The sequence below is a fragment of the Hylobates moloch genome, unplaced genomic scaffold (assembly GCF_009828535.3).
Source record: "Hylobates moloch isolate HMO894 unplaced genomic scaffold, HMol_V3 SCAFFOLD_28, whole genome shotgun sequence".
Lineage (NCBI taxonomy): Eukaryota > Metazoa > Chordata > Mammalia > Primates > Hylobatidae > Hylobates > Hylobates moloch.
The window spans coordinates 2,623,573-2,649,161 of NW_026652303.1; the positions used below are offsets into that span (position 1 = coordinate 2,623,573).

A 25,589-nucleotide genomic window follows, 5' to 3' on the forward strand; every position below is an offset into this window, starting at 1 on the left:
AGAACAGCAAACATTCCCATCTTTATAGGCTGCACTCCTATCTGCCTACCCTGGCACCATGCTAGCATTTTTAAGGTAGTAAGAGGCCAGTAAGGAAGAGGAAGCACTGCAATTCATCTAAATCTGACTCCGCAGCTATACTCCAAAGGATAGTTTCAACGTTCTGGGCTGAGTGGGAGGGATGAAAGATCACACATCAACTACAAACAGGGATACCACCCATATCAGACACATTTATAGTCAAAGAAGTAAACGATGCATGGATCAGAGGATATATGCCTCACCATAAAGTTCTAAATATAGTCTACACTCTACCCGAGGGTATTACTTTCATCTTTGTTAACCATAAAACAGATTAAGCAAAGGTTAGCTGGTGAGACATGTACAAATCCTCAAGTCAAGCTGAGTATTCTGAGAACCTAAGGTGAATTTTTTCTTTTCCCCTAAAAGTACAACTTTTACCTGTTGAGTGTAACGATCTATTTTGGCTTGTGCCTCAGGAGAGAGTTCGATATCTTTGGCTCCATAGACAGCCTGGGCAATGGTCCTTATCTTGTCCACAATTGGAAGCTGGAGAAACACAAATTATAACAAAATTGTATAAGTTTAATCTGGTTAAAGATTTTTTAAAAAGTTTAGTGAGATTTTCTGTAATTGCTTAAAATTCCCGTATCAGGGTACCCCCTCAGCAACTGCAGGATTCCTAGCAAACCCTCTTTTTTCCTTTTAGCACCCTAAAGCACTGAAATTTTCAGTGTCAGAAATAGATTAGATGTCAACTAGCAAATAAGCCTTAGGTGTTCGGGCAATTTAGAGGCTGCTTATCTAGTTGTAACCATTTTTATCCATTGTAGCATTAAAAAAATGTAGTTTACTATAATTTCTTTTTTTTTTTTTAAGACAGTATCACTCTGCTGCGCAGTGGCACAATCTCAGCCCACTGCAGCCTCAACCTCCCAGGCTCAAGTGATCGTCCCATCTCAGCTTCCTGAGTAGCTGGGACTACATGGGTGCACCATGACTCCAAGCTAATTTTTTTTTTTTTTTTTTGCATTTTTCGTAGAGACTGGGTTTCACCATGTTGCCCAGGCTGGTCTTGAACTCCTGGGCTCAGGCAAACTGTCCACCTTGGCCTCCCAAAGCACTGGGATTACAGGCATGAGCCATCATGCCTGGCCTGTTTACTATAGTTTTCAAATAATCATATATGTCAGGACAGGAGTCTCCCAACGAAATTGTGAGTGCTGGTTTTTAAGTGGGTCTGAATACGGGTTCATAGTATTAAAAACAAGTATTTTTTCGTGAGCAGTAATGGATTGAGATTTTAACATAAATGCTGATGTGATCAAACACTATATTGGAAAATCAGAGATTGAACCTACTGTCACTTTAGCAAATTATGAGAAATCACGTGGCATGGAAGAAATGTGAGAAGACTGGATACAGGCAAATAAGTGTGTTGGAGGAAATGATTTCCATAATGTTAGACTGAAAACCAGGACACAGACTATTGGTAGCATATGGCAAGGGATCTTCAGAAACATGAATGATTCATTAGGAAAATAATATTCCACAGATAAAGTAATTCTAAATTTAAGAAACACATTTGGCAAAATTATCTACAATCCTTCTGTGGGTAAAGATGCATATGTGGCCAGGTGCGGTGGCTCACAACTGTAATCCCAACACTTTGGGAGGCTGAGGTGGGCGGGTCACTTGAGGTCAAGTGTTCAAGATCAGCGTGGCCAACATGGTGAAACCCCGTCTCTGCTAAAAGTACAAAAATCAGCTGGATGTGGCAGCTCACGTCTGTAATCCCAGCTATTCAGGAGGCTGAGGCAGGAGAATCACTTGACCCTGGGAGGTGGAGGTTGCAGCGAGCCAAGATCACGCCACTGCACTTCAAGCCTGGGTGACAGAGCAAGACTCTTGTCTCAAAGAGAAAAAAAAAGCATACGCATGATGCAATTAGTGGATTTACTGTTTGGTGAACAACTGCTGAACCAAATGCTGAGGGAACAGATGTCAACCAAGGGGCAGAAGTCTCCCATGGTGTGCCTCAAGGACTTCGCTTGGCAACAGCAAGTGTCACATTTGTATGAAATACTATTGATAAAAGAGTTACCCAAGAGAAAATAAATAAAAGCTAGCACTCTTCCCCTCCCAACCCTGATAGAACCCAAAACTGCTTTAAAACGTGTTTTTCATTACTACAGTTTTTATTACTGTAGAGGTGTTCTGTGGTCTGGAACTTAAATATTGAATATTCTAACAAATAAAAAGAAATGAAGGTGCAAGTCTTATAACCTTTCACTGAGGGACATAAAAAGAGTCTGAGTCAATGGAGGAAAAATAGTTTGCTCATGGATGAGGAGACTTAATACCAGACAGGTGTCACTTCTCTGAAACTTACTCAGTTCAATGCAAGTCCAATAAAAATCCCAAGCTCATTTTTGGTTACCTGGCCAATTAGTTCTAAAACTTACAATAAAGGGTTGATGTGGTTTGGATTGTGGTCCCCTCCAAATCTCATGGTGAAATGTAATCCTCAATGTTGGAGGTGGGGCCCGGTGGGAGGTGTTTGGATCATGGGGGCGGATCCCTCATGAATGGCTTGGTGCTGTCCTCATGATAATGAGTGAGTTCTCACTCTGAGTTCTCAGGAAGTCTGCTTGTTGGCACCTCCCACCCCATCTCTTGCTCCCACTCTTGCCATGTGATGCACTGGCTCCCCCTTCACCTTCTGCCCTGAGTGGAAGCTTCCTGAGGCCCTCACCAGAAGCCCAGCAGATGTTGGTGCCATGCTTGTACAGCCTTCAGAACCATGAGCCAAAATAAACTACTTTTCTTTATCCATTAACCAGTCTCAGGGATTCCTTTATAGCAACTCGAGAGTGAACTAACACGGGGTAATGGCATAAATAGTCAGATAACTTTAAAAATAAAACAAAACCAAAAGAACAAAGAAAGAGGACTTTTCTACTAGCTATCAATCATACCACAAAACTATGCTAATAAATTCCATGGGTACTGGCACAAGTATAGACCAATTAATCAATGGAAAAGAAGAAAGAACCCACAAAGACACCTCAGCATGTGCAGGATAGTATATAACAGAGGGGACACAAATCAACAGAGAAAGGCTGACTCCCATCTGACTTTTGGCTGGAGAGAAATAAAATTAGATTCCTACCACATACCAGCCCCCCAAATAAACCCAATATGGAACAAAGGCGTAAACTTGAAAATTATAACTCAAAATATTGGAAGAAAACAGTGGGAACTCTATTATCCTGAAGTAGAGAAGAATTTCTTAAATGAGGTAACAATAGAATCACCCATAAAGGAAATGGTATATACATTTCACTATAGCAAAATTTAAAACTTGTTTTAAGAAGACATTATAAATAAGGTCAAAAAATAAGAGACAGACTGGAAGATACATGCAAATATTTATAAAGTCAAAAGATTAGTAATCTTCAAAGACCAATCTTTGTTAAAACTCTCTGAGCTTTCTAACATCTATCCCAAAGGCCACCTCCTCCATGACGCCTTCATGGATGACCCTTAGGCACATGTGAGCATCCTCTTCTTTGACATCTAGATGCCCTTGGGGCGCTCCTACCTGCGGCTCCTGACTGTGGGTGGCTGCCAGCAAAAGCTCATGCAATCTTGGGGTGTGTGAATGGAGCCCGAGTGTGTGAACAGTCGCACAGACTTGGCAGCACCACACTGACACTGAACTCTCTTGGAAGGCCATGCCACACGAAAAATCGAAAGGAGGGCAGAGTGTGAACCAAGGGACAAACGTTAGAAGGAAGTCGTTTTGAGTGCAGTGTTTAAGCAAGAACTATAATAACCAGAGCTCTCTCACTTAGCAGTGACCTGTCCTTGCCTGGAGGGTTCTGTGTAAGCTGAATATGGTGCCAGTAATGTTGTACAAAGAGTTACTGCCTGAGTGCAAAGCTGAGGCTGGGTTAGAGAAAGAAATTTAAGAGTAACTTTTTTTTTTTTTTTTTTGAGACGGAGTCTTGCTCTGTCACCCAGGCTGGAGTGCAGTGGCGCGATCTCGGCTCACTGCAAGCTCCGCCTCCCGGGTTCACGCCATTCTCCTGCCTCAGCCTCTCCGAGTAGCTGGGACTACAGGCGCCTGCCACCACGCCCGGCTAATTTTTTTTGTATTTTTAGTAGAGACGGGGTTTCACCATGGTCTCGATCTCCTGACCTCATGATCCGCCCGCCTCGGCCTCCCAAAGTGCTGGGATTACAAGCGTGAGCCACCGCGCCCGGCCACTTTTTTTAATATTTATTTTTGGTAGAGATGAGGTCTCACCATGTTGCCCAGGCTGGTCTCAAACTCCCGGTCTCAAGCAATTTTCCTGCATTGACCTCCCAGGTTGCTGGGATTACAGGCGTGCCCTGCACGGGCAACTTCTAATGTAAAAGATTCAATGTTCATATTAGCTGAAGAATAAAGAATGGCTGATAAACTCTTTGAGGCTCAGGACCATCTCTTATTTACCTAGAGGCAAGATATGATACAGCCCCTGGAATATATACAAGGCCCTCAATATATAGTTGAACAAATGAATACTTCTATATTTCCTGTTGACTAAGCTTGGGTTCCCTGTGGTTCAATAGCCACATAAGATGATAAGAAAATTCAGGTGTTGATGTGCTGCAGGTAACAGCGGAGAAGACTTTTTCCACGAATCTTAGATCATGAGCAGCCTATGTTGCTGGGCACTCAGGTGCTTGCTCCCAACACTGTACTGAAACTAACGCAAGCTCCTCTGCTGGTCAACCAGCGCCTGGCAAGGAGCAACCTTTTTTAAGAAATAAAAGTTGGTAGGATGCTGGAAGATACTTCTTGCAGGAAAGAAGCTGCAGGGCAAGCCCAAGGACCATGCTTTGTCAGAAGTCAGCTCTCAGAAGGGTGTGTTCCCCGGGCAGTAGGACAGTGGTTCTGGGAAGCAGGCAATGTTCCTGTTGCATCCAGTCTCTGGCCTGCACCTACCCCAGCGTGGCCACTCCAACCCTCCGTGGGCTCTGCACAAAGGAGCTTGGTGGCTGTGTGAGGTAGGAGGGCTCAGAGAGAACACGGCCCCTCCTTACGTGTGGTTAAATCATGTAACCTCCCTGAATTTGTTTCCTCATTTCTAAGATGAGGATGTGAATACTTCACTATATATCACTGTACTGCACACATTGAGTCAGTGTGAAATGCAAGCACACTGTAAATGTCATGCTATACAAACCCTAAGTAATATTATTATGGAGTGAGAACGGTAGGGAGGACTGAAAGAATTACATTTTGCTTGGAAGTACAGCAAAACAAGATACTGTTACTCATAACACCTTTAATCAACAGAATGTATTCTTTACTGAACTCTAGATCATAATTCAAAAATAAAGAGTGTGATTTTTCTGTTAATAATTTAAAAACTCACATGGGAGCAAAGTAATAGCAATCGAATGACTAGTGAATAAATTAATGCGAGTGGGTGGCTAATTTGTTACTTAAAAAAATTTTTTTTGATACAGAGACTCACTCTGTCACCCAGGCTGGAGTGGAACGGTGAGATCTTGGCTGACTGCAACCTCTGCCTCCTGGGTTCAAGCGATTATCTTGCCTCAGCCTCCCAAGTAGCTGGGATTACAGGCATGTGCCACCATGCCCGGCTAATTTTGTATTTTTAGTAGAGACGGGGTTTCACTATGTTGGTCAGGCTGGTCTCGAACTCCTGACCTCAGGTGATCCGCCCGCCTCAGCCCCCCAAAGTGCTGGGATTACAGGCATGAGCCACTGTGCCAGGCCTGATTTGTTATTTTTAAACATGAAAATGTTTTGTAAGAAATACATCTATCTATCTATATATAATATGTATATATATATATTCTTTATTTATTCATTTGTTACCCAGGCTGGTAGTGTAGTGGTGCGATCTCGGCTCACTGTAACCTCTGCCTTCCGGGTCAAACAATTCTGTTTGCCTCAGCCTCCCGAGCAGCTGGGATTACTGGCTCCTGCCACCACGCCCAGCTAATTTTTGTATTTTTAGTAGAGATGGGGTTTCACCATTTTGGCCAGACTGGTCTTGAACTCCTGACCTCAGGTGATCTGCCTGCCTCGGCCTCCCAAAGTGCTGGGATTTCAGGTGTAAGCCACTGTGTCTGGCCTAATTTACCATTTTAACCATTTCTAAGTGTACAGTTCAGTAGAGTTAAGTCCATTTATGGTGTCGGGCAACCAACTTCCAGAACTCTCTGTATTTAGCAAAACTGAAACTCCACCCATTAAGCAGCAACTTTCTAAGCCCCTCCCCTTGGCCCCTGACAACCACCATTCTACTTCCTGTCTATGAATCTGACGGCTCTACAGGCCCCTACAAGCAGAATCAAGCAGTATGTGTCCTTCCGTGTCTGGCATATTTCATTTAGCATAATGTCCTCAAGGTTCATCCGTGTGATAGGAGGTGTCCTTCCCAAGGCTGAATAATGTTCCATAGTATGTGTGTGCCATCTTTAGCTGATCCCTGCTGACAGACAAGGGGGTTCCCACCTTTCAGCTACTGGCAACAATGCTGCTATGACCAGGGCTGCACGAGTACCTGCTTGAGTCCCTGCTTTCAATGCTTTTGGGCATAAGGCAACATACATTTTTTTGTCAACACCTAAACTTTCTTCTTTTCCAATGTGTATTGGAAAGTGTTTTGAGAATTCCAAGGAGGTACCAGGCTGACTGTGTGAGATGAGTAGTTGTGGCTTACTTCCTGTAGGACAAGCGCGACCACCCACACATGACGGTACTGTGAGGGGCCAGTAGTACGAATGAATCCCAACTGGACAGCCCTGCTTCCCTGCCTCAACCTCACTGCCAGGGCTGTGTGCTTCCCAGCAGGCACTGCTATCTATCCAGCCCCACAGTTTCCCAGCACTTGGCACTTCCGATGCTCGGCCTCAACCTCACCACCACTGGAGAAGATGAAGGTGCATTCTGGTGGCTTCCACAGGTATGACACTGTTTCCTGGGATCTGAAGAGAATGCACTGTCTACAACCGGAGCTACAACCCGAGCTACAACCCTGCAGCCACATGCTGAATAAAGTGCTTCAACTCACAGCTCGAAAGCCCATGGCCAAAGTGCTCTTGGGACTCCTGCTACAATTTTTGTTTTTCACTCACAAGTACAATTAAGGAAATAAAAATATCTCAGTTAACATATCTTTTGGGTTTAGTGTAAATACTAAAATTTGCCCTGATAAGGTCCTTCCCCTTGCATGCAATCTATTTATGTTGTGTTAGCAGGCAAGGAACTTCCTATGGTTAATCTGCTTGATTTGGGGGAGAAGTGTAATCTTTAAAGAAAAAAAAAATGCCAAGCTCAGTCCAAAGGTCTTGATCTGAACTTGATATTCACTTGTACTTCTCTGTGGTAAATGATAGCTTTTATAAACAAACAAAATGGCCAATTTATGACTGTTTATGCATTAATCATTGCTGGCTTTCTCTTGGTTCTGTAAATATTGACTAATACATTTACTTGCCACGTTGTGCCTTGGAGAGTGGCCTGCACAAAGTAGGATCCCACAGGCATCTGCTAAGTGATCAAATAACCACCTATGGCAAGTCCTTTCAAGATGTCAGGGCATTGTTCATAGAGCTTCAGGGACTTTGTGTACCAAGAACTTCTGATGGATTGGGGACAATGAGACACAATAAACAACGATGACAGAAGAGAGTGTGCAGTCAAGACTCTGTATAAACATTACTATTAAAGTCAAGAGATCACAGGTTGCAGAGGGAGGCATGAAAATCAGTAAAAGCTGGCAAGACATAAAAAGAGCTGGAATAGTGCATTAAAGAAAGGACAGGAGGCATGGTGCGGTGGCTCACACCTGTAATCCCAGCACTTTGGGAGGCCGAGGTGGGTGGATCACCTGAGGTCAGGAGTTCAAGACCAGCCTGGACAACATGGTGAAACCTCATCTCTATAAAAAAAAATACAAAAATTAGCTGGGAGTGATGGCGCGTTCCTGTAGTCAAAGCTACTTGGGAGGGTGAGGCAGGAGAATCGCTTGAACCTGTGAGGTGGAGACTGCAGTGAGCTGAGATCATGCCACTGGACTCCAGCCTGGTGACAGAGCAAGACTCTGCCTCAAAAAAAAAAAAAAAAAAAAAAAAAAAGGACAGAAAGGACAGGAAAAATCTCAATAGGCAAAGAAGGGAAAGAAGGGCAGAAGCCAAGGTGAAATGGTGTCAAACACAGGGCTGAATGGGGGGGACATAGTGAATATTCTGTCTATATAATGCACAGCTGCTTAACATATTAGCTACTTCAAAAGCCTGGTGTCTACACTTGTATCTTTGGTCATTTTTGAACTAATGTTATGTTAAATCTTCATATTCACCAAAAAATCATACTCTACACTAATTCCTTTCCAAACTTCTTAAACATGTGTTTCGGAAACGGAAATACTGTAGAACAGAGCTGTCCACTGTCACTTTCCATCACAATGGAAGATATATCGTGTGTTCACTGGCCTCATGTGGCTATTAAAAGCACTGGAAATGAGACTGGAACAATCCAGAAACTGAACTGTCAATCTTAGCCACATGGGATATCGGGCAGCATGGCTCTAGAAAATAACTGTGACCAATGGTTATATTGGTGGCACAGTCTCTCGCACAGAGCAGGCACAACATAAACACTAGCTGAATGACTCCACAAAGAAATAGTAGAGGATTTGGTGACCTTCATGCTTTATTAAATTCATTCTGTAGGTGTGGTGGACCAGGGTCCTAGAAGCTGAGTCACTCAAAGTTAGACAGTATAGCCTTCTTGGAAAGGCTCTGGAAATGCTCACTAGAATTCTTCAATTAAATTATTGCGGTCCTGCTTTTTAGTGGAATAAAATTGATCTGTACATTCTAGAAAAGCCGTTACATTTTAAAATAATTTTTTTGTGACAAAAAATGGACAAAATAAAATGAAATGGAACAGAAGTTTAAAAATGAACTGTTAGAAATAAAGATCCACGAAGGCTTTATAACGTAGTAGGGATGTCTCATCTTACTCAGAGGCCAAATTCTGAAGTCAGCAACTCTGAAAAATCTTTTAGAAGGCCTACGAAAAACACTATATAATACTCCACTCTCAATACCCTAGCATCTCTTAATGAGGCCCCACTGTTGTTGAAGTATTGGAACACACTGCCATTTCTTTAGCCCTGCACCAAATGAAGTCGTTGGCATGCATCGGGGGCCAACGATGTGAATGAAAAATACATGGTTCTTTTCTTTCACCAAGGCCACAGAGTTGAATTCACATGGGTTAAATCTTCCTATGCTGTGATATCAGCAAAGTGTATTCCAAGGCCCGTAAAACATGTAAAGAGAAGGATCAATTAATAAACTTGTAAGTTGAATAGACATTTCCGGATACGCGGTAATTATTTCCATTTGTATTTTGTATTTTAAATGAAGCATAAATTTTAAATGATCTACAAATACAGTTTGGCAAATAGTCTTTCCTGTACTTCAAATTAAAGTACAACATGAAGCTGTCAATATTAATTTATACTGACCACACCACACTAGGTGCAAGGGCTTGCATTACCAATACCAACTGGAGTCTAGGGAGCGGCTCTGCCCTTGTTACTGAGAACAACAGGCCCCTGTATCGTTGACACAAAGCATGTCCTTGGCTGGAAATCAGCACATCTGAGCTACGTGCCGACTTCCACGAGCCTGCTCAGTGGGCATGGAGCCCTGTGGGCTCGCTGGCTCTGAGCAACAGGTTCACTCTGAAGACGCCTACATGTAGGGAATCTCATCCTCCCGTGGCAAACCTGGGGTGCGGTGAGGGTAACCAGACTCTGGGAAATGGAAGAAAGGCTCGCCGCTAGAAAAGCTGCATTTCTCCACATGAAATAGTATGAAATCCACATGGGTAATCTTTTATTACTCTCAGATAGAACAATGTAGCAATGCCAAAAAATGGAATATATGGGAGTAAGTGATTTTAAAGATCTCATCTCACCCAAAAGAGGGGAAAGGGCTGACTGGTCCGAGCACTCCGCTGGACCCAGGAACACTCATGTACAGTGTTTTGTTTTGTTTTCTTTGAGACAGAGTCTTCTTCTGTTGCCGAGGCTCAAAAGAAAAAACAACAACAACAACAACAACAACAACAACAACAAAACAGGCCGGGCACGATGGAGTGCAGTGGCACGTTCTTGGCTCACTGCAACCTCCACTTCCCAGGTTCAAGTGATTCTCGGGCCTTAGCCTCCAGAGTAGCTGGAATTACAGGCATGTGCCACGATGCCTGGCTCATTTTTGTATTTTTAGTATAGATGGGGTTTCGCCATGTTGGCCAGGCTGGTCTCTAACTCTTGAATTCAAGTGATCTGCTCGCCTCAGCCTCCCAAAGGGTTGAGATTACAGGAGGGAGCCATCGTGCCTGGCTTGTTTGTTTTTGTTTTTGAGCCTGGCTCTGTTGCTCAGGCTGGAATGCAGTGGGGTGATCTTGGCTCACTGCAACCTCTGCCTCCCAAGCTCAAGCGATCCTCCCACCTCAGCCTCCTGAGTAGCTGAGACTACAGGGCATGTGCTGCTATGCCTGGCTAATTTTTAAAATGTTTTTAGTAGAGACAGGATCTGCCATGTCACCCAGGTTAGTCTTGGACTCCTAGATTCAAGCGATCCTCCTACCTTGGCCTCCCTAAATGCTAGGATTACAGGCATAAGCCATCGCGCCTGGCCATGCAGTGTTCTCATGATGCATCTGCTCATTCCTCTTCTACAAATCTGACTTAGGAACATCAATGTGTTAAAAGAGCGAAATGAATGAACAGAGGTGCAACGCTGGTTCTGTGTTCGTGTTCAAGGAGCCCTTGTACTTTATTTAAAAAAAAAAATCCCCAACCTCTCAGAGACTGGGGAGACTAGAAGCCTGTGCTGTTTGAGTGTTTCTTTTCCCTAAACTCCAAGGTCATAGTTTTCTCTCTTAAGTGGTCCATTACGTGTGGTACCTTTAATGTTTGTTCCTGTGATCATATTTAATGTTCCTCACGAGCTTGCTTTTAGATTGAGAAAGTGGACACTCTCTCCACCGCAATGGTCTCATCTGATCTAAATTTAAGTCAAAAAGCCTGGGGAAGGATGGAGTGAGTGGTAGAAGGCAGCCAGCCAACATGTAGTGTAACTTTGATAGTTCATCATTTTACCTTCTCTCATAATTTTAGGTGAAATAATGCATTTCTAGAAACTTACATCATAGTGACAATCATTTTGCATGCTAGAAGAAAGCTTTCAATAACACTACAGGGATTCTTGTGACATGTGTAAGTGTAATGAATACAGGCCACTGTTTTTTTCTCATTGGGTGCTATTTCAACCATCGAGGAAAGAAAGCTGGGGCAGGCTTTGCCAGAATCACATAGGGATGAGTGGGATGCTTTGAGAAGGTCGGGCCAGTGCTCACGACAGGTGCAGATCCCTCGAAACTGTCTAACACAGCTGAACGACGTGCCTGGCAGGCTGGGAGGTGGGTTATATACTACAGGCCAGCAGAGGTTTCACAGAGAACCTAGAAGCCAGTGTTGGAGAAGCATCTAGATTTGAGAGGCATCTAAGGTGTGTTTGCAGAAGGTCTGGTCAAGCAGGAGGTATCCGGGGCTGCGTGCAGTGGCTCATGCCTGTAATCCCAGCACTTTGGGAGGCTGAGGAGGGCAGATCACTTGAGGTCAGGAGTTTGAGACCAGCCCAGCGAACATGGTGAAACTCTGCCTCTACTAAAAATACAAAAATTTGCTGGGCATAGTGGCCCACACCTGTAATCCCAGCTACTCAGGAGGCTGAGGCAGGAGAATTGCTTGAAACCGGGAGGTGGAGGTTGCAGTGAGCTGAGATCGCGCCAATGCACTCTAGCCTGGGTGACAGAGCGAGACTTTGCCTCAAAAAAAAACAAAACAAAACAAACAAACAAAAAAAACCACCAAAAAACAAACAAACAAAAAAACCATAAAAAAAGCAGGAGGTATCTGGAAATTTGGGGTTGGATCATGGAAAGGAGGCCAGGGGATAAGAGGCTTATGGGAGACTTGTTGAAGCCATTCACATTGAACGAGCAAAGACCGTTTAAAGGCAGCTCAATCATAATTAAGAAAGCAGAATATTAAAGAGCATGGGGGGAGAAACAGGTTTATGAATGCGATACATAACTGACTGGAAAATGTAAGGACCAGCTTTCCACAGAACACTCCAAACATTCTAATGCACAAGAGGAGAGGCGAGAGCTGAAGAAAGGGCTGTCAGCTCAGGCTGGCCCTGGGCGCATCTGAAGATGGGAGGGAGAGCTGGGGGTGGTCAAAGGCCCTGAGGGGGAAGGCAGCTTTTCCAGGGACAAGGACAACCAAAAGAAAGGACAGCCTTTCAACCTAGGGTGTGTTTTTTCCTTCTAATTACTGTGAAATGTAAAAGGCAACAGAGATGTGCATCAATACCCTTTTAAGTTTTAAGATCCTATTAATTAAACCCTGTATGTACAATGTGAATGTACTTAATGCCACAGACGATATATGTAAAAATGATTAAAGGGGAAATTGTATGTTATACATATTTTTACCACAATGGAAGATTCCCCCACTGTATATCCATAGATAGGCATTTTTAAATGTTTATTTCAATGTGGAGGCTCTGGTTGCAAATGCTCCAAGTCCATGTAAAGGATAGCTCTCACACCCCACCAACAACTGGCATTTTCAAGACGTAGAAAATAATTTCTTAAGAACCAACCAGAAAAACAACAACAATAACAACAAACATCCTGCCTTAAAAAAGACCAGCAGAGGAGGCAACACCCCTGGCCATCTGGGCAGTGAGGGTGTGAAGTTCAGAAGTCAGCAGAGCTGGCTGCGGCTCCAGGCTGTCTTCGTGGTTTGTTTTGCTCTTCCTTCATCCAGCCCCCACTGGGATCAAGAGAATGGCTTCACGCAAGGAACAGGAAAGACCTTGTAATAAAAACAAACACTATCCTGTCTTGCTGTCAAGGCTACACCTCAAAATGTTTGCAAGGCTAGAGGAAGGATACAGAGATGATTTTCAACCTTAACTCCTCATTTAACAAACAATATTCCGACTGAATGTCAAGCTGACTTCTCGGGGTCATACTTCCTTCTTTGCAAAAATGACTGATGTTTTATGATATCACTAAGGGCTCCCAATTCTCATGGAGAAGGAAAAATGTCAACGTCTTGGTTTAGTTTAGTAGTGCTTTAGGAGACTTGGCTTCTAATTCCTGGTTTTAACCCAGTGCAAAAGAAACCAATCTTGGAATTTGACAAAGTTACCTTGAGTTACAGGAGAATTCTTGAAGGTGAATTCAGGAGGCCCACTCTCTTTCCAAGTGAACATGACAGGAGGAAGAGCTAGCATTGATTGACTGCTTTCCTCCTTTTTTTTTTCTTTTTGAGACAGAGTCTAACTCTGTTGCCCAGGCTGGAGTGCAGTGGTGTGATCTCAGCTCACTGCAACCTCCAACTCCCAGGTTCAAGCGATTCTCCTGCCTCAGCCTCCCAAGTAGCTGGGACTACAGGCGCGTGACACCACGCCTGTCTAGTTTCTGTATTTTTAGTAGAGATGGGGTTTCACCATGTTTCCCAGGCTGGTCTCAAACTCCTGACCTCAGGTGATCCACCCGCCTCAGCCTCCCAAGGTGCTGGGATTACAGGCGAGAGCCACCGTGCCCGGCCTTCATTGCCTGCTTTCTACGTTCCAGCATTTTACTCTGGGGCATTTCATTTGGGTCTCACAGCAACTCGGTGAAGTTGGTGTCACTGTCAGACACCATTGTACAAATGAGGATGCTGAGGCTCAAGAGATTAGTCAGCTTCCCCAAATTGTGTCCATAGTAGGAGGCCTACTCAAGGTTTAAACTTAATTTGCATGATCCCAAAGCTTTAGCCTGTTAGCTCTATGTAATACGTTCCTTCTCCTAACAAGCATCCATTTCTTATGGACAAGTCCATCACCTTCCCATCTATAATGCAGAGTTGAGCCCACACAGCAGATGGGAGGTGCGGAGGCATGCCTGGAAGAATGTATGGAGGAGGGATTTCTTAGCTAATAAAGTGCGCATGTAGATTAGTGTTTTTTTCAGCCATCATATTTCCCTGCATCCCTGCAGACATGGAGATATTCTATTAGTGAACGATAAAGATATAATTGTCAAAAGTCACATTAGAAAAGGATAATTCAAAGAGAAGATGATTTTGAGGGGGACTTTTAACAGCTTCTTAAAAGGGATTGCAATCACCCTCAAGGGTAGAGAGGAAATGATCCACTGTATTTCAAGTCTAAACACATTCATTTTCACACAATAAAACTTCTTCTGAGCAATTAGTCTACTACACGTTATTCCATATTTTTCAATCTTTATTCTAAATTATTCATTGCTGCCTCCATCCGGTACCATAATTAAAAGTTCCCTACTCTTGAGTGGGAAGTTACTCTGGCAAAAAGAGATGCCAAATGGTTCTCTAGACAGCAGCTGCTGCTGAAGTCAGTTTTCTATAAAGTTCAGCAGAGACTCCCAAGTCAGAAGTGCAGCCTGTTTCTCACTTAACCTGTGAGCTCGCCATCAGGAAGTCCGGCACACTGCCGTCTGGCTGCACAGCGCCTCTGAGAGCCAGGTGCCCCACTCTCTCCAGCTGAACCACTCTCCCGTGGGGTTCCGAGACAATTTCTACTTTACACTCAAATGCAGTCATGCCCTGGGCTCTAGCACCATTTCCCATTACCCTAAATCATCTCCGGTGTTTCCCTTCCACAAGACTGGGGTGGAGAAAGAACAGCACACAAGATGCCATTAGTCTTGTGCTGAATACATTCTTGGGGATATAAAGTCTGGGGAGACACCAAGGGGCACACAGAAACCCAGTTTGCTTTGAGAAGCAAAGGTGGGAGAGTGCCATATGCAAAGCTTTTATAACTTCTTTCTCCTATAGAGCAATGCCATACCTTTCTCACTGCCCAGCACCCAAGGGTTGGTTGTGAGGGTGTGGGGTTGTGGGGGAGGTAAAAAGGGCTTCCAGAAAACCATTACTTAGTTACTAAAGTTTTACCAGCACCAACAAATGCAAGAAATCAGGGGGAAAGAAGGCTTGAGCTCTATTACTGACTGCACCAATGAATTCAGATTTTTACAGGGTGACAAGACAAGACTGTAGATGGTCTTAGATGATCTAAATCTTGCTGGTGTGAGGAACACAGCTAACTGGCAGACAGTACAAAGACAGCCAGCAGCAGCAGCAGCTCTTTTCATGAAAACTCATGAACCGTCACACTGCAGTAGGCTGGGAGGCTGATTATCTAACAAACGATTATGCAGCTCAAATCGAATTTCTGTTACAAGAAAAGCGAGAAGTGTGTTGGCAGAGGACGCAGGGATCCCGGCCTTGAGGTCGCCTATCAATAGAGGACTTTAGACCACGTTATTATTAAACATTTTCCTCCTTTCAGAGCAGAGCTGACATTTTAGCAGCATTATCTCCATGAAGAATGGGAATTCAGAAAAAAAAAAAATTGAAATATCAGTGGAAAGGAAAAGGGTTCATCTTAGGGTTAGTGCATGTCTGAGACAGCATAAGTCAGAAGCATTTCTTCTGATTACTGACCTCTTTTTCACCTGGGATGTTTTCCTTGAAAAGAGCCACACTTTGTGAAATCATTCATGAAAATAACTGCCTTTGCTACTACGCAGAGTGGGGTGGTTCATGATCAGACAGCAAGATGGTCTGAGGCACACTCACAGCAGGATCTGGGGGTGACTCTCCCTACAGTGGTTTATGTATAAAGGCCCTGGCACGTGCCAAGGGTTGTAGGTACCCTGGCGAGCCTTACCCAGGACCAAAGAACAGGAACCCAGGGTCTCCTTGGCCACCTGCCATCTGAGTTGGCTTCAATGCCTCTGACTAGCCCACAGCAGGGCTACATCTATTTTGCGCTGAACACCTCTAGGTCTGAGAACTCAAAGCTTCCAAGTGGAACATTTTTCTTTTCACTCATCCAAAATCTTCTTCCTCAACTGATCTCTACCACCTCTGTAGTCCAGAATATTCTAGTTCCTCATTCACAAAATGGCCTCATAAAAATGACAAACCTTTTATGAGCTAGCCTCCAATTCATTCCCTGTGTCCTTCCTTCCATAAACACTGACTGCGTGCCGGCGATGATGTCCCCTGTGTGGCATGGAATCTGTGCCTGTGCCCATCACTGTCACCGTTTCTCTTCGGGGGGTCACTCTGTCACTGTCCCCTTTAACTATGTCCCCCCCAGACCTCCAATGCACACACGCTTTTGAGCTCAGTACTTAGCTCTGACGAACAGAGCAGGATGATGCCCTCAACCATCTGGACATTCTTTCTCCCAGCTCTGCCTCTTCCCAGCTATGGGACACTGAGCAGTTGACTTAGTCTCTTCGTGCTTTAGTTTTCTTGTCTGCCAAATGGGAAGATATCACCAGTTCCCACCTAAGAGGGATGTTAGGACCAAAGAGGCGAACACGTGCAAAGCGCCCATATACCCAGCACACAAACAACTCCTTAAAAGCAGGAGCTGTGGTAATATTTAATATTAATACATCAGCCCCATGCTGTCACCACTGTGACTCCAGGCTTATCAACAACGCTGCTAAGCTCTTGCTTCACTGATTTCTTCTTCACTTATGCTATTGATTTATGCCACTGAACAGGAAAGAAGAGTGTCTGTGACATCTGAGTGACACACCAATAGAATATGTGAGGGATGAAGGAACAGGAGAAGCAGCAATCAGCTTGAAGCCTGGGCACTCCGCAATCATGCACTACCCCTGAAGACAAATCCATCAGCCAGAATCGGAACCACAAAATGCAGAATGGAGATGTCAGAGGGGTGCAAAGACAGACGATCTGAGGAGGAGAGTGAGCCCCGGGAAGCTCAGGTCTTCTGAATGAACCACCGACATGTGCTTAAAAATATCCTAGAGGACCCAGCAATCCCACTTCTGGGAATACATTTCCAAAAGAATTGAAAACATGGTCTTGGAGGGATGCTTGTTCGTATGTCATAAACACGCATACTCATACAGCATTACTTACAATAGATGAGAGAGGGAGCTCAAGTGTCCATCCACAGATGGATGAAGAAACAAAATGTGGGATAGCCAAAGAATGGGAGGGTATTCAGCCCGAAAAAGAAAGGAAATTCTGGCCAGGCGCGGTGGCTCACACCTGTAATCCCAGCACTTTGGGAGGCCGAGGCGGGTGGATCACGAGGTCAGGAGTTCGAGACCAGCCTGACCAACATGGTGAAACCCTGTCTCTGCTAAAAATACAAAAATTAGCTGGGCATGGTGGTGCATGCCTGTAATCCCAGCTACTCGGGAGCCTGAGGCAGGAGAATCGCTTGAACCCGAGAGCAGAAAGTTGCGGTGAGCTGAGATGGTGCCATTGCACTCCAGCCTGGGCAACAAAAGCGAAACTCCATCTCAAAAAAAAAAAAAGAAAGGAAATTCTGACACTCTACAACATGCATGCACATTATGCTAAGTGAAATAAGCCAGCCACAGTATGATGCTACGTACATGAGGTCCCTAGAGTTGTTAAATTCATAGAAACGAAGGACAATGGTAGCTGGCAGGGGCTGTGGGGGAGGGGCACGGGGAGTTGTTCAATGGGTACAGTTTTAGTTTTGCAAGATGAAAAGCGTTCTGGAGATTGGCTGCATGACAATGTGAATGTACTTAACACTACTGATGTGCACTTAAAAATGGTTAAGATGGGCTGGGCGCAGTGGCTCACACCTGTAATCCTAGCACTCTGGGAGGCCGAGGTGGGTGGACTGCTGGAGTTCAGGAGTTCGAGACCAGCCTGGGCAACACGGTGAAACCCCAACTCTACTAAAATAAAAAAGAAATTAGCCGGGCGTGTTTGCGTGCGCCTGTAGTCCCAGCTACTCCAGAGGCTGAGGCAGGTGGAGGTTGCAGTGAGCAGAGATCACGTCACTGCACTCCAGCCTGGGCAACAGAGCAAGCCTCTGTCTCCAAAAAAAAAAAAAAAAAAAAAAAGGCAAAGATAGTAAATTTTGTTATATATATATTTGCCACAATGAAAATAAATAAATATGTATATATGTATATATACACACACATACACTAGACATAGTTCAATAAAACCACAAAACAAAAGAACCATAGCAGAAATGAACAAGCAGAGGCCAGGGGTGGTGGCTCACGCCTGTAATCCCAGCACTTTGGGAGGCCAAGGCAGGTGAACCATGAGGTCAGGAGTTCGAGACCAGCCTGCCCAAGATGGTGAAACCCCGTCTCTACTAAAAATACAAAAAATTAGCTGGGCGTGTTGGCAGGCGCCTGTAATCCCAGTTACTCAGGAGGCTGAGGCAGAGAAGTGCTTGAACCTGGGAGGCAGAGGTTGCAGTGAGCCAAGATTGCACCACTGTACTCCAGCCTGAGCAACAGAGTGAGACTCTGTCTCAAAAAACAAACAAACAAACAAACAAACAAAAAAACAAAAAAGAGAAATGAACAAGGAAAATACCTCCCATGGTTTCCCAATCCTCACAAAATTGCTCTTGTTCCCATGCAACTCCTGAAAGTGTCAGCTGTCAAATCCTGTTCGCTAAAGTACCTCCTCACTTAGGACTGCGATTTGGGAGTCTTCAAAAGCACAGGCTTTGGGACAAGGAGCTAGGGTCTGTACTTGGAAATGTGACTTTGTCATATGCCTTAAACTCTTCTACCTTTTTGTTTGTTTGTTTGAGACAGGGTCTCACTCTGTCGCCCAGGCTGGAGTGCAGTGGTGTGATCTCGATCTTGGCTCACTGCAGCTTCCACCTCCTGGGTTCAAGCAATTCTCCCACCTCAGCCTCCCGAGTAGCTGGGACTATAAGTGCACGCCACCACGCCCACCTAATTTTTGTATTTTTAGTAGAGACGGAGTTTCTCTATGTTGGCCAGGCTGATCTCGATCTCCTGACCTCAAGTGATCTGCCCGCCCTAGCCTCCCAAAGTGCTGGGATTACAGGCGTGAGCCACTGCACCCGGCCTAAACTCTTCTATCTTTAGTTTTCTTATCTGCAGGGTTGTGCTGACGAAAGAATGGGACAACCCATGCTAAGGTGTAAGAAATGGGAGCCATTGTTTTTACTAGATCTTACCTGAACATCATACAGGAACTGGAATCGGCTTCTTTTACTCGCAGCCTCTCTCACAGCCCGAGCCAAGTCCACCGACCCTTTTCCACCAACCGACCAGTGATAGCAGGGGACTGCATCAAAGGCACCAGCCCGCTTTGCAAGCTCACACACCAAGTCAATCTCAGCGCGGGTGTCGGTCCTAGTGAAGAAAATGTTTGTGGTTTTGCATCTGTATCCATTTAGCGATGTTTTGAAAGAGAGACTAACCATTTATACAGAACTTCGCTCCCTAACACTGAATACATTTTAAACATCAAAAGTGGTCACATCGTGTTTAAATAAATCAGAATTAAAGAAAAGCATGGAAAAAAAAAGTCCTCTCTAAAGTGACTCAAATATTTCAAGTTGTTAAGGGCGTTATCAAGCAAATTCCATAACATATCCCTTTGATCATTCACAGTTTGTTTCAGACAAAAATTCTGGGTAGAATTACAAAAAAAAAAAAAAAAAAAAAAAAAAAAGCCAAGGAGATAGTAACTCACTATATATAAATTTCACTTCCTTAATAACATTGTGAGAACACATTTGCTAAAATGAAACCAAACCAAATAAACAAACAGAAAGAACTGGGTATTTCTGTATACTTTTAGATGAAGCAGAGAACGACCAAATACCCCAAGACACAAATATCGTTCACAGGGTGGCCCAGTGATAATGCCCACATTTAAAGGAGGAGGCTGGACTTACTTGAAGACATTCAGAGCCACCACAACGGGAACCCCGAAGAGCTGAGCGATCTGAATTTGCTTCTGGAGGTTACAGCAGCCGTCTGCCACCAGCTGGATGTTCTGTAAAAAAGAAAAAAGCAAAACCCAGACCCCTGTGTATCGCCTCCTACCAAACCTGCCAAGCTAAACTGCCAGCACCTCTCTGGCAGGATTTGCTAAATCTTTTTTCACTTTTTCCTCCAAGAAAGATGGCTGCAAGAATAAGGAGGTTCGTCTTCAAAATAATTTCTAAAATGATTCTGGGCCCAATGGCATATGTGTGGGTCTGAAGCCTGGCAGCTCACCCTGCTGCGGACAGGCTGCAGGGTCTACGCAATGCGCCCATGCTCTGCAGGTTGAGGCCTGACAGGCACAAGGCCCCAGGTGGGTGAGGGGCGCTGTCCAGGTATTCCTGGCTCAGATCCCTGGCGCCACCTGTAGGAGCTAAGAGGTACTGTTGCCAGTAAATCAAAGTCTATTTACAGAAAAGAGTAAGCCACTCCTGTGTCATAAAGCCAACTGCATATAGACCTTCCATGACAAAAGAATTCCGAAGTGTAAGCTTCATATTTGTTTCTGACCTGGAGACCTTGAGTTCCTGCTCTGATGGCTACCCTGGGAGTAGACAATAGTAGACAAAGCCTATATCCATCTTTTCTTGATATTTAAGAGTTAACTGAATGAATTGTATCCTTTCACCCCATCCATTTCCTCTTAGATTCTTAGACAGCACTTTTCTTTTCTTTTTTTTGAAACAGAGTCTCACTCTGTCGTCCAGGCTGGACTACAGTGGTGCGATCGCAGCTCACTGCAACCTCTGCCTTCCAGGTTCAAGCGATTCTCATGCTGGGACTACAGGCGTGAGCCACCACGCCCGGCTAATTTTTGTATTTTTAGTAGAGATGAGGTTTTGCCATGTTGGCCATGGGTTTTGCCTGGCTGGTCTTGAACTCCTGGCCTCATGTGATCCGGTCGCCTTGGCCTCCCAAAGTGCTGAAATTACAGGTGTGAGTCACTGTGCCCGGCCAGAACAGCACTTTTCTAAGAGACCACTGAAGGAGGGCTCATTCACTGAAAGCCAACGAGTCACTGGATTTGAGAGATTCTTCACATAAGTGTCTAAACAGCTCCTCTTACCTCCTCTGTATATTCTTTCTTAAGAGGAACACCAGCGGTTACCTGAAATAAGGAGAGAAAACATGAAGAATAATCCTATAAAAATGCTTACATAAATGCTTTCTGAAAGAAAGAACAACATAATCATATTCAATTTTTAGAAAGGTACCCCTATGTTTTGTGCTTTTAAAACAGTAGCTGGCAGCACTGGCTAAACCTAAACTCTTGTGGGAAGCTTTTAGAAAACACTGATCCCTGGGCTCCACCCAGACCAGTGAAAGCAGAAGTTCTGGGAGGGGAACCTAGGATCAGCAATGTTTAAAATCTCCCTGGATGATTCTAATTTGAGCCAATGGAACAGTATGAAACTTCTCAAACATTGGTTCAAATTAGAACATAAAACTAATAATATGTTTAATACCTGCTTTCAGAGTACATCACCATTCGAAATCATTTTACGGTAACTGCCATAAAGCTCTGTTGTCTGGGCTGGAGGGCAGTAGCACAATCACAGCTCACTGCAGTCTCAAACTCCTGGGCTCAAGTGATCCTCCTGCCTCAGCCTCCCCAGTAGCTCGGAATACAGGTGCATACCACCACACCCAGATAATTTTTTATTATTGTGTAGAGACGAGGTCTTGCTATCTTCCCCAGGCTGGTCTCAAACTCTTGGGCTCAAGCAGTCCTCCCACCTCGGCCTCTCAAAGTGCTGTCATTACAGGGTAAACCACTGTGCCCGGCCTTGTGGTTAATCTTATGTGTCAACTTTGCTGGGGCCATAGGGTGCCCAGTACTTGTTCAAACATTATTTTGTGTGTTTCTGTGAGGGTATCTATGATGAAATTAACACGGAAACCAGCAGCCTTTGAGTAGGCAGGTTGTCCTACATAATGTGGGTGGGTCTCAACTGATTAGTCAAAGGCCTTGTTGAGTACAACAAAAAGACTGGCCTCCCCTGAGAGCAGGAGAATTCTCCAGCAGACTGCTGCCTTCAGACTGCATTAGCACCACTGGCTCTCCTGGGTCTTCAGCTTGCCGGCCCACAGTGCAGATTTTGGACTTGCTGGCTTCTGTAATCATGTGACCCAATTCCTGATAATAAATATCTTTCTCTCTATATACACACATCCTTATTGGTGCTATGTGTGAAGAACACTGATTCATACAATGGTTAGTTTAAAGACCTAATTGTGAAAGAATCTGTGGATCCCAAAGCATAGCAGAATATTAGTTCTTGGATTGCACCAGGAATGGCCGAGCACTCTGGGGGACAGGATGTGAGTTTAAAATGACTGAGGCTAAAATGGGCAAATTCAAGGGCCACAAGATTTTCCACTGTAAAAATTATGGGAAAAAAACAAGCTGAATAAACATAACAGGCAGCCATGGTTATTTGTGTAATGATCAAAAGGAAGTCGATCCCAGCACAGTATTTGTAGCAAAAAAGAAAACAGAAGTAGAAATGAATAATCATGGTTCAAAAATACAGAGCTATTCAATAAGAAGGAAGGACACCGAGACAAGCACTATGGAATAGAGGATTAAGAGGATGAAAGTTCATTTATCTTGCCCTTATTGAAAACACTCCCTGCATATAGACTATGCCAGACACTTGGAGCACACCAATTAATAAGACACAGTCCCTAAACTCAAGGAATTGAGAATTACATAGGGAGACACAGAACAAGGCATTCATGAAACAATATGAGGCAGAAGGTACTACTAGAGCCCAGGAGAGGGATGCCTAGCTTCACAGGGCTTCCTGGTCCCTGCTGTTTTTTGTTGTTGTTGTTGTTGTTGTTGTTGAGATGGAGTTTCGTTCTTGTCACTCAGGCTGGAGTGCAATGGTGCAATCTCAGATCACTGCAACCTCTGCCTCCCAAGTTCAAGCGATTCTCTTGCCTCAGCCTCCCGAGTAGTGGAGATTACAGGCGCCTGCCACCACTGGTCTTGAACTCCTCAGGTGATCCACCTGCCTCAGCCTCCAAAGTGCTGGGGTTACAGGCATGAGCCACCGCGCCCGGCTGATCTCCGCCTTTTCTTATCCTCCACCCATATCTGTGCCTACTAACCCTGTTCCTTGTTACCATGATCACTGGCTGAGAACCATGACATTAAGCAGCAGTGGAAGAGACGCAAAGGATTAATGTGGCACGAAAGTGCAACCACTGAAAAACAGAGCACATATGTTAAGATGAATGAAATAGGATTGCAAACCATGTAGAGAATTTTTACAGGACAGAGACCAGAGTCTGGAAAACTATGGGACTGACGTCAAGAGACCCAGACTGTAGATCTGATCAGTCCCTGAAATAGATGTGTGACATCACACAAGCCACTGGGTCTCTCTGTGCCTCAGAGATTTTCTCTTTATAAAGACTGAATGAAATCAGATAATCTCTAAGCCCTTTCTATAATTTTCAGGGTGGCAGGGCAGGGAGGGAGAATTCCAAATGCATCCTACATGGGCAGAAGTAGTTTTTAAAAATAGAAGTTGTTATACAGATTCAATGTCTAAAATCCAGGAAGGACTGTAGCAACAAGGGGTGTTTTGAGTAAAGTCAGAGTTCTTTATGATTTACTACTTTTAATCTGTATTATATCATTCTTGCATTTGAAATGATGATGAAGCTTTAGGCAAAAATTGTGCTTGTGTCAGGTATTAGGAGTGGATTTGGATTTAGAACACTTCTGCCCTTCATTAACATCCAGCTCTGCCTGGTGGACATAGTAGGAGATTTAGATCTGAAGTCCTTGGCTCTCTGCTGGCCTGCTGACATTGTCCATATTCCCTAAGCCTATCAAACCTCAGCTTCCTTATCTGTAAAATGGTATAAAAATAATGTCCACCTCTCCTAGGACAAAGAATTGCTTTACAGCATTTCATGATGGCAAACCTGCTACTTGTTTTGACTATGTAATAATCATTGAATATATGACTTTTGTCACATACACAGTACAGTATACCAATTAAGAAATCAGATTTGGCAGTTCGTCTCGTGTGAATATTATAATGATAGAGAAATTGTATTTTATTTCAAAATGATTAATCGGTAAAAAATGTCTTATTCTTCACTTGGAAATTCCTAAAAATGAAATAAACCAACAACAAACAAACAAAAAAAACAAACCCCAAAAATCTATGCACAAGTTTTCTGTGGAAAGGAATATATTTCCTTTATAATGTCTGTAATTTCTGTATATATTAGGATAGGTAAATATAAAAAGTCTTTAAAGAAGTTAAAATCGAATTTATGTTTTCCAAGCAAAGCTCTCTTAGAAACAATCCAGTATTATAACAGAGTTGTGAGGAGAAATCATAATAAACAGAAAGAGAAGGAAAATAGTTTTAGATGAAATCTGATGAGTTGCAGCATCAGTGAAGCAAAAACTATCTGTACAAACAATGAAAAATCTCTGTCATCAAAGAACTCACTCTAATCCTCATGATGTTCGTTCAGGGACAACAGCCTCTAACCTCCCATTACCATATGGTTATACAATCTTGGCCTGAGTATCAGATGTGAAGCTTAAGACTAAAAAGTGGTTGCATTATGCTCCTTTCCAAAATATTGTTTAGAAAGAACTGTGGGTGTTACTGTTTACTCGAACTTACTAAACTCAAAGTGCCCTATGGTGGTGTTGGGAAAAAAAAAAAAAGTTTTAGATGTCCACAGGGAGGTCTACAGAAAAAAAAAAAGTTTTAAGAAAAATACTCTAGAAAACTATAGTCATTAAATAGGCAGGAATTTTTCAAATGCTCAATTCTGTTTTAACATAATGAAATTTCTTTGGTATTAGGAAGGCAGTGTGGGCACTTACACTTGGCCCGCCTCCATGCATCTTCAGAGCTCGCACCGTTGCCACTAACACAACCACGTTGGGCACCAAGCCGGAAGCTCGGCACTTGATGTTGAAGAATTTCTCCATTCCGATGTCAGCACCAAAGCCAGCTTCGGTCACTGTGGGGAAGCAAGTGGAATATGTGCTATTATCTTCTAAAAACAAAACTACGTTTTGGCAATCACCACTATGATTCCAGCTCAAAGGATAGCTTACATTCCTATTGTTTACCAACACAAAGGTGAACTGATTTCCCCATTGTCATAGAAATGTTCTTCATTATCTGCCCTAAAGAGACTGCACCCTCCTCTGCTTCACACCTCCAGGCCTGAGGGATTCCTTGTGGTGGCCAGGTCAAGACTTTTCTTCCAATATCATAACTCAGAGAAGCATTTTTTTTTTTTTTTGAGACAGCGTCTTGCCCTGTCGCCCAGGCTGGAGTACAGTGGCATGATCTCGGCACACTGCAACCTCCGCCTCCCGTATACAAGTGATTCTCCTGTCTCAGCCTCCTGAGTAGCTACAGGTGTGTGCCACCACACCTGGCTAATTTTTTTATTTTTGTATTTTTAGTAGAGATAGGGTTTCACCATGTTGGCCAGGCTGGTCTCAAACTCCTGACCTTGTGATCCACCTGCCTCGGCCTCACAAAGTGCTGGGATTACA

General features: G+C 43.9%; 1 protein-coding gene across 5 annotated transcripts in view; it reads right to left on the reverse strand.

Moving 5' to 3' along the window:
• The window catches only part of LOC116463188 (monofunctional C1-tetrahydrofolate synthase, mitochondrial), a 238,540-nt gene that overhangs the window by 67,981 nt on the left and 144,970 nt on the right, over positions 1–25,589 (reverse strand). For all 5 annotated transcript variants that reach the window (XR_009211999.1, XR_009211998.1, XM_032146190.2 and 2 more), the window contains 5 exons: positions 24,903–25,042; positions 21,102–21,143; positions 19,945–20,045; positions 19,219–19,396; positions 463–570 (listed from right to left, as the gene is read on the reverse strand). Coding sequence is in view for 3 of the 5 variants with exons in the window: in XM_032146190.2 (XP_032002081.1) it covers positions 463–570; positions 19,219–19,396; positions 19,945–20,045; positions 21,102–21,143; positions 24,903–25,042 (569 nt within the window). In the remaining 2 variants the exon portion in view is untranslated. The remainder of the gene's footprint in view (positions 1–462; positions 571–19,218; positions 19,397–19,944; positions 20,046–21,101; positions 21,144–24,902; positions 25,043–25,589) is intronic.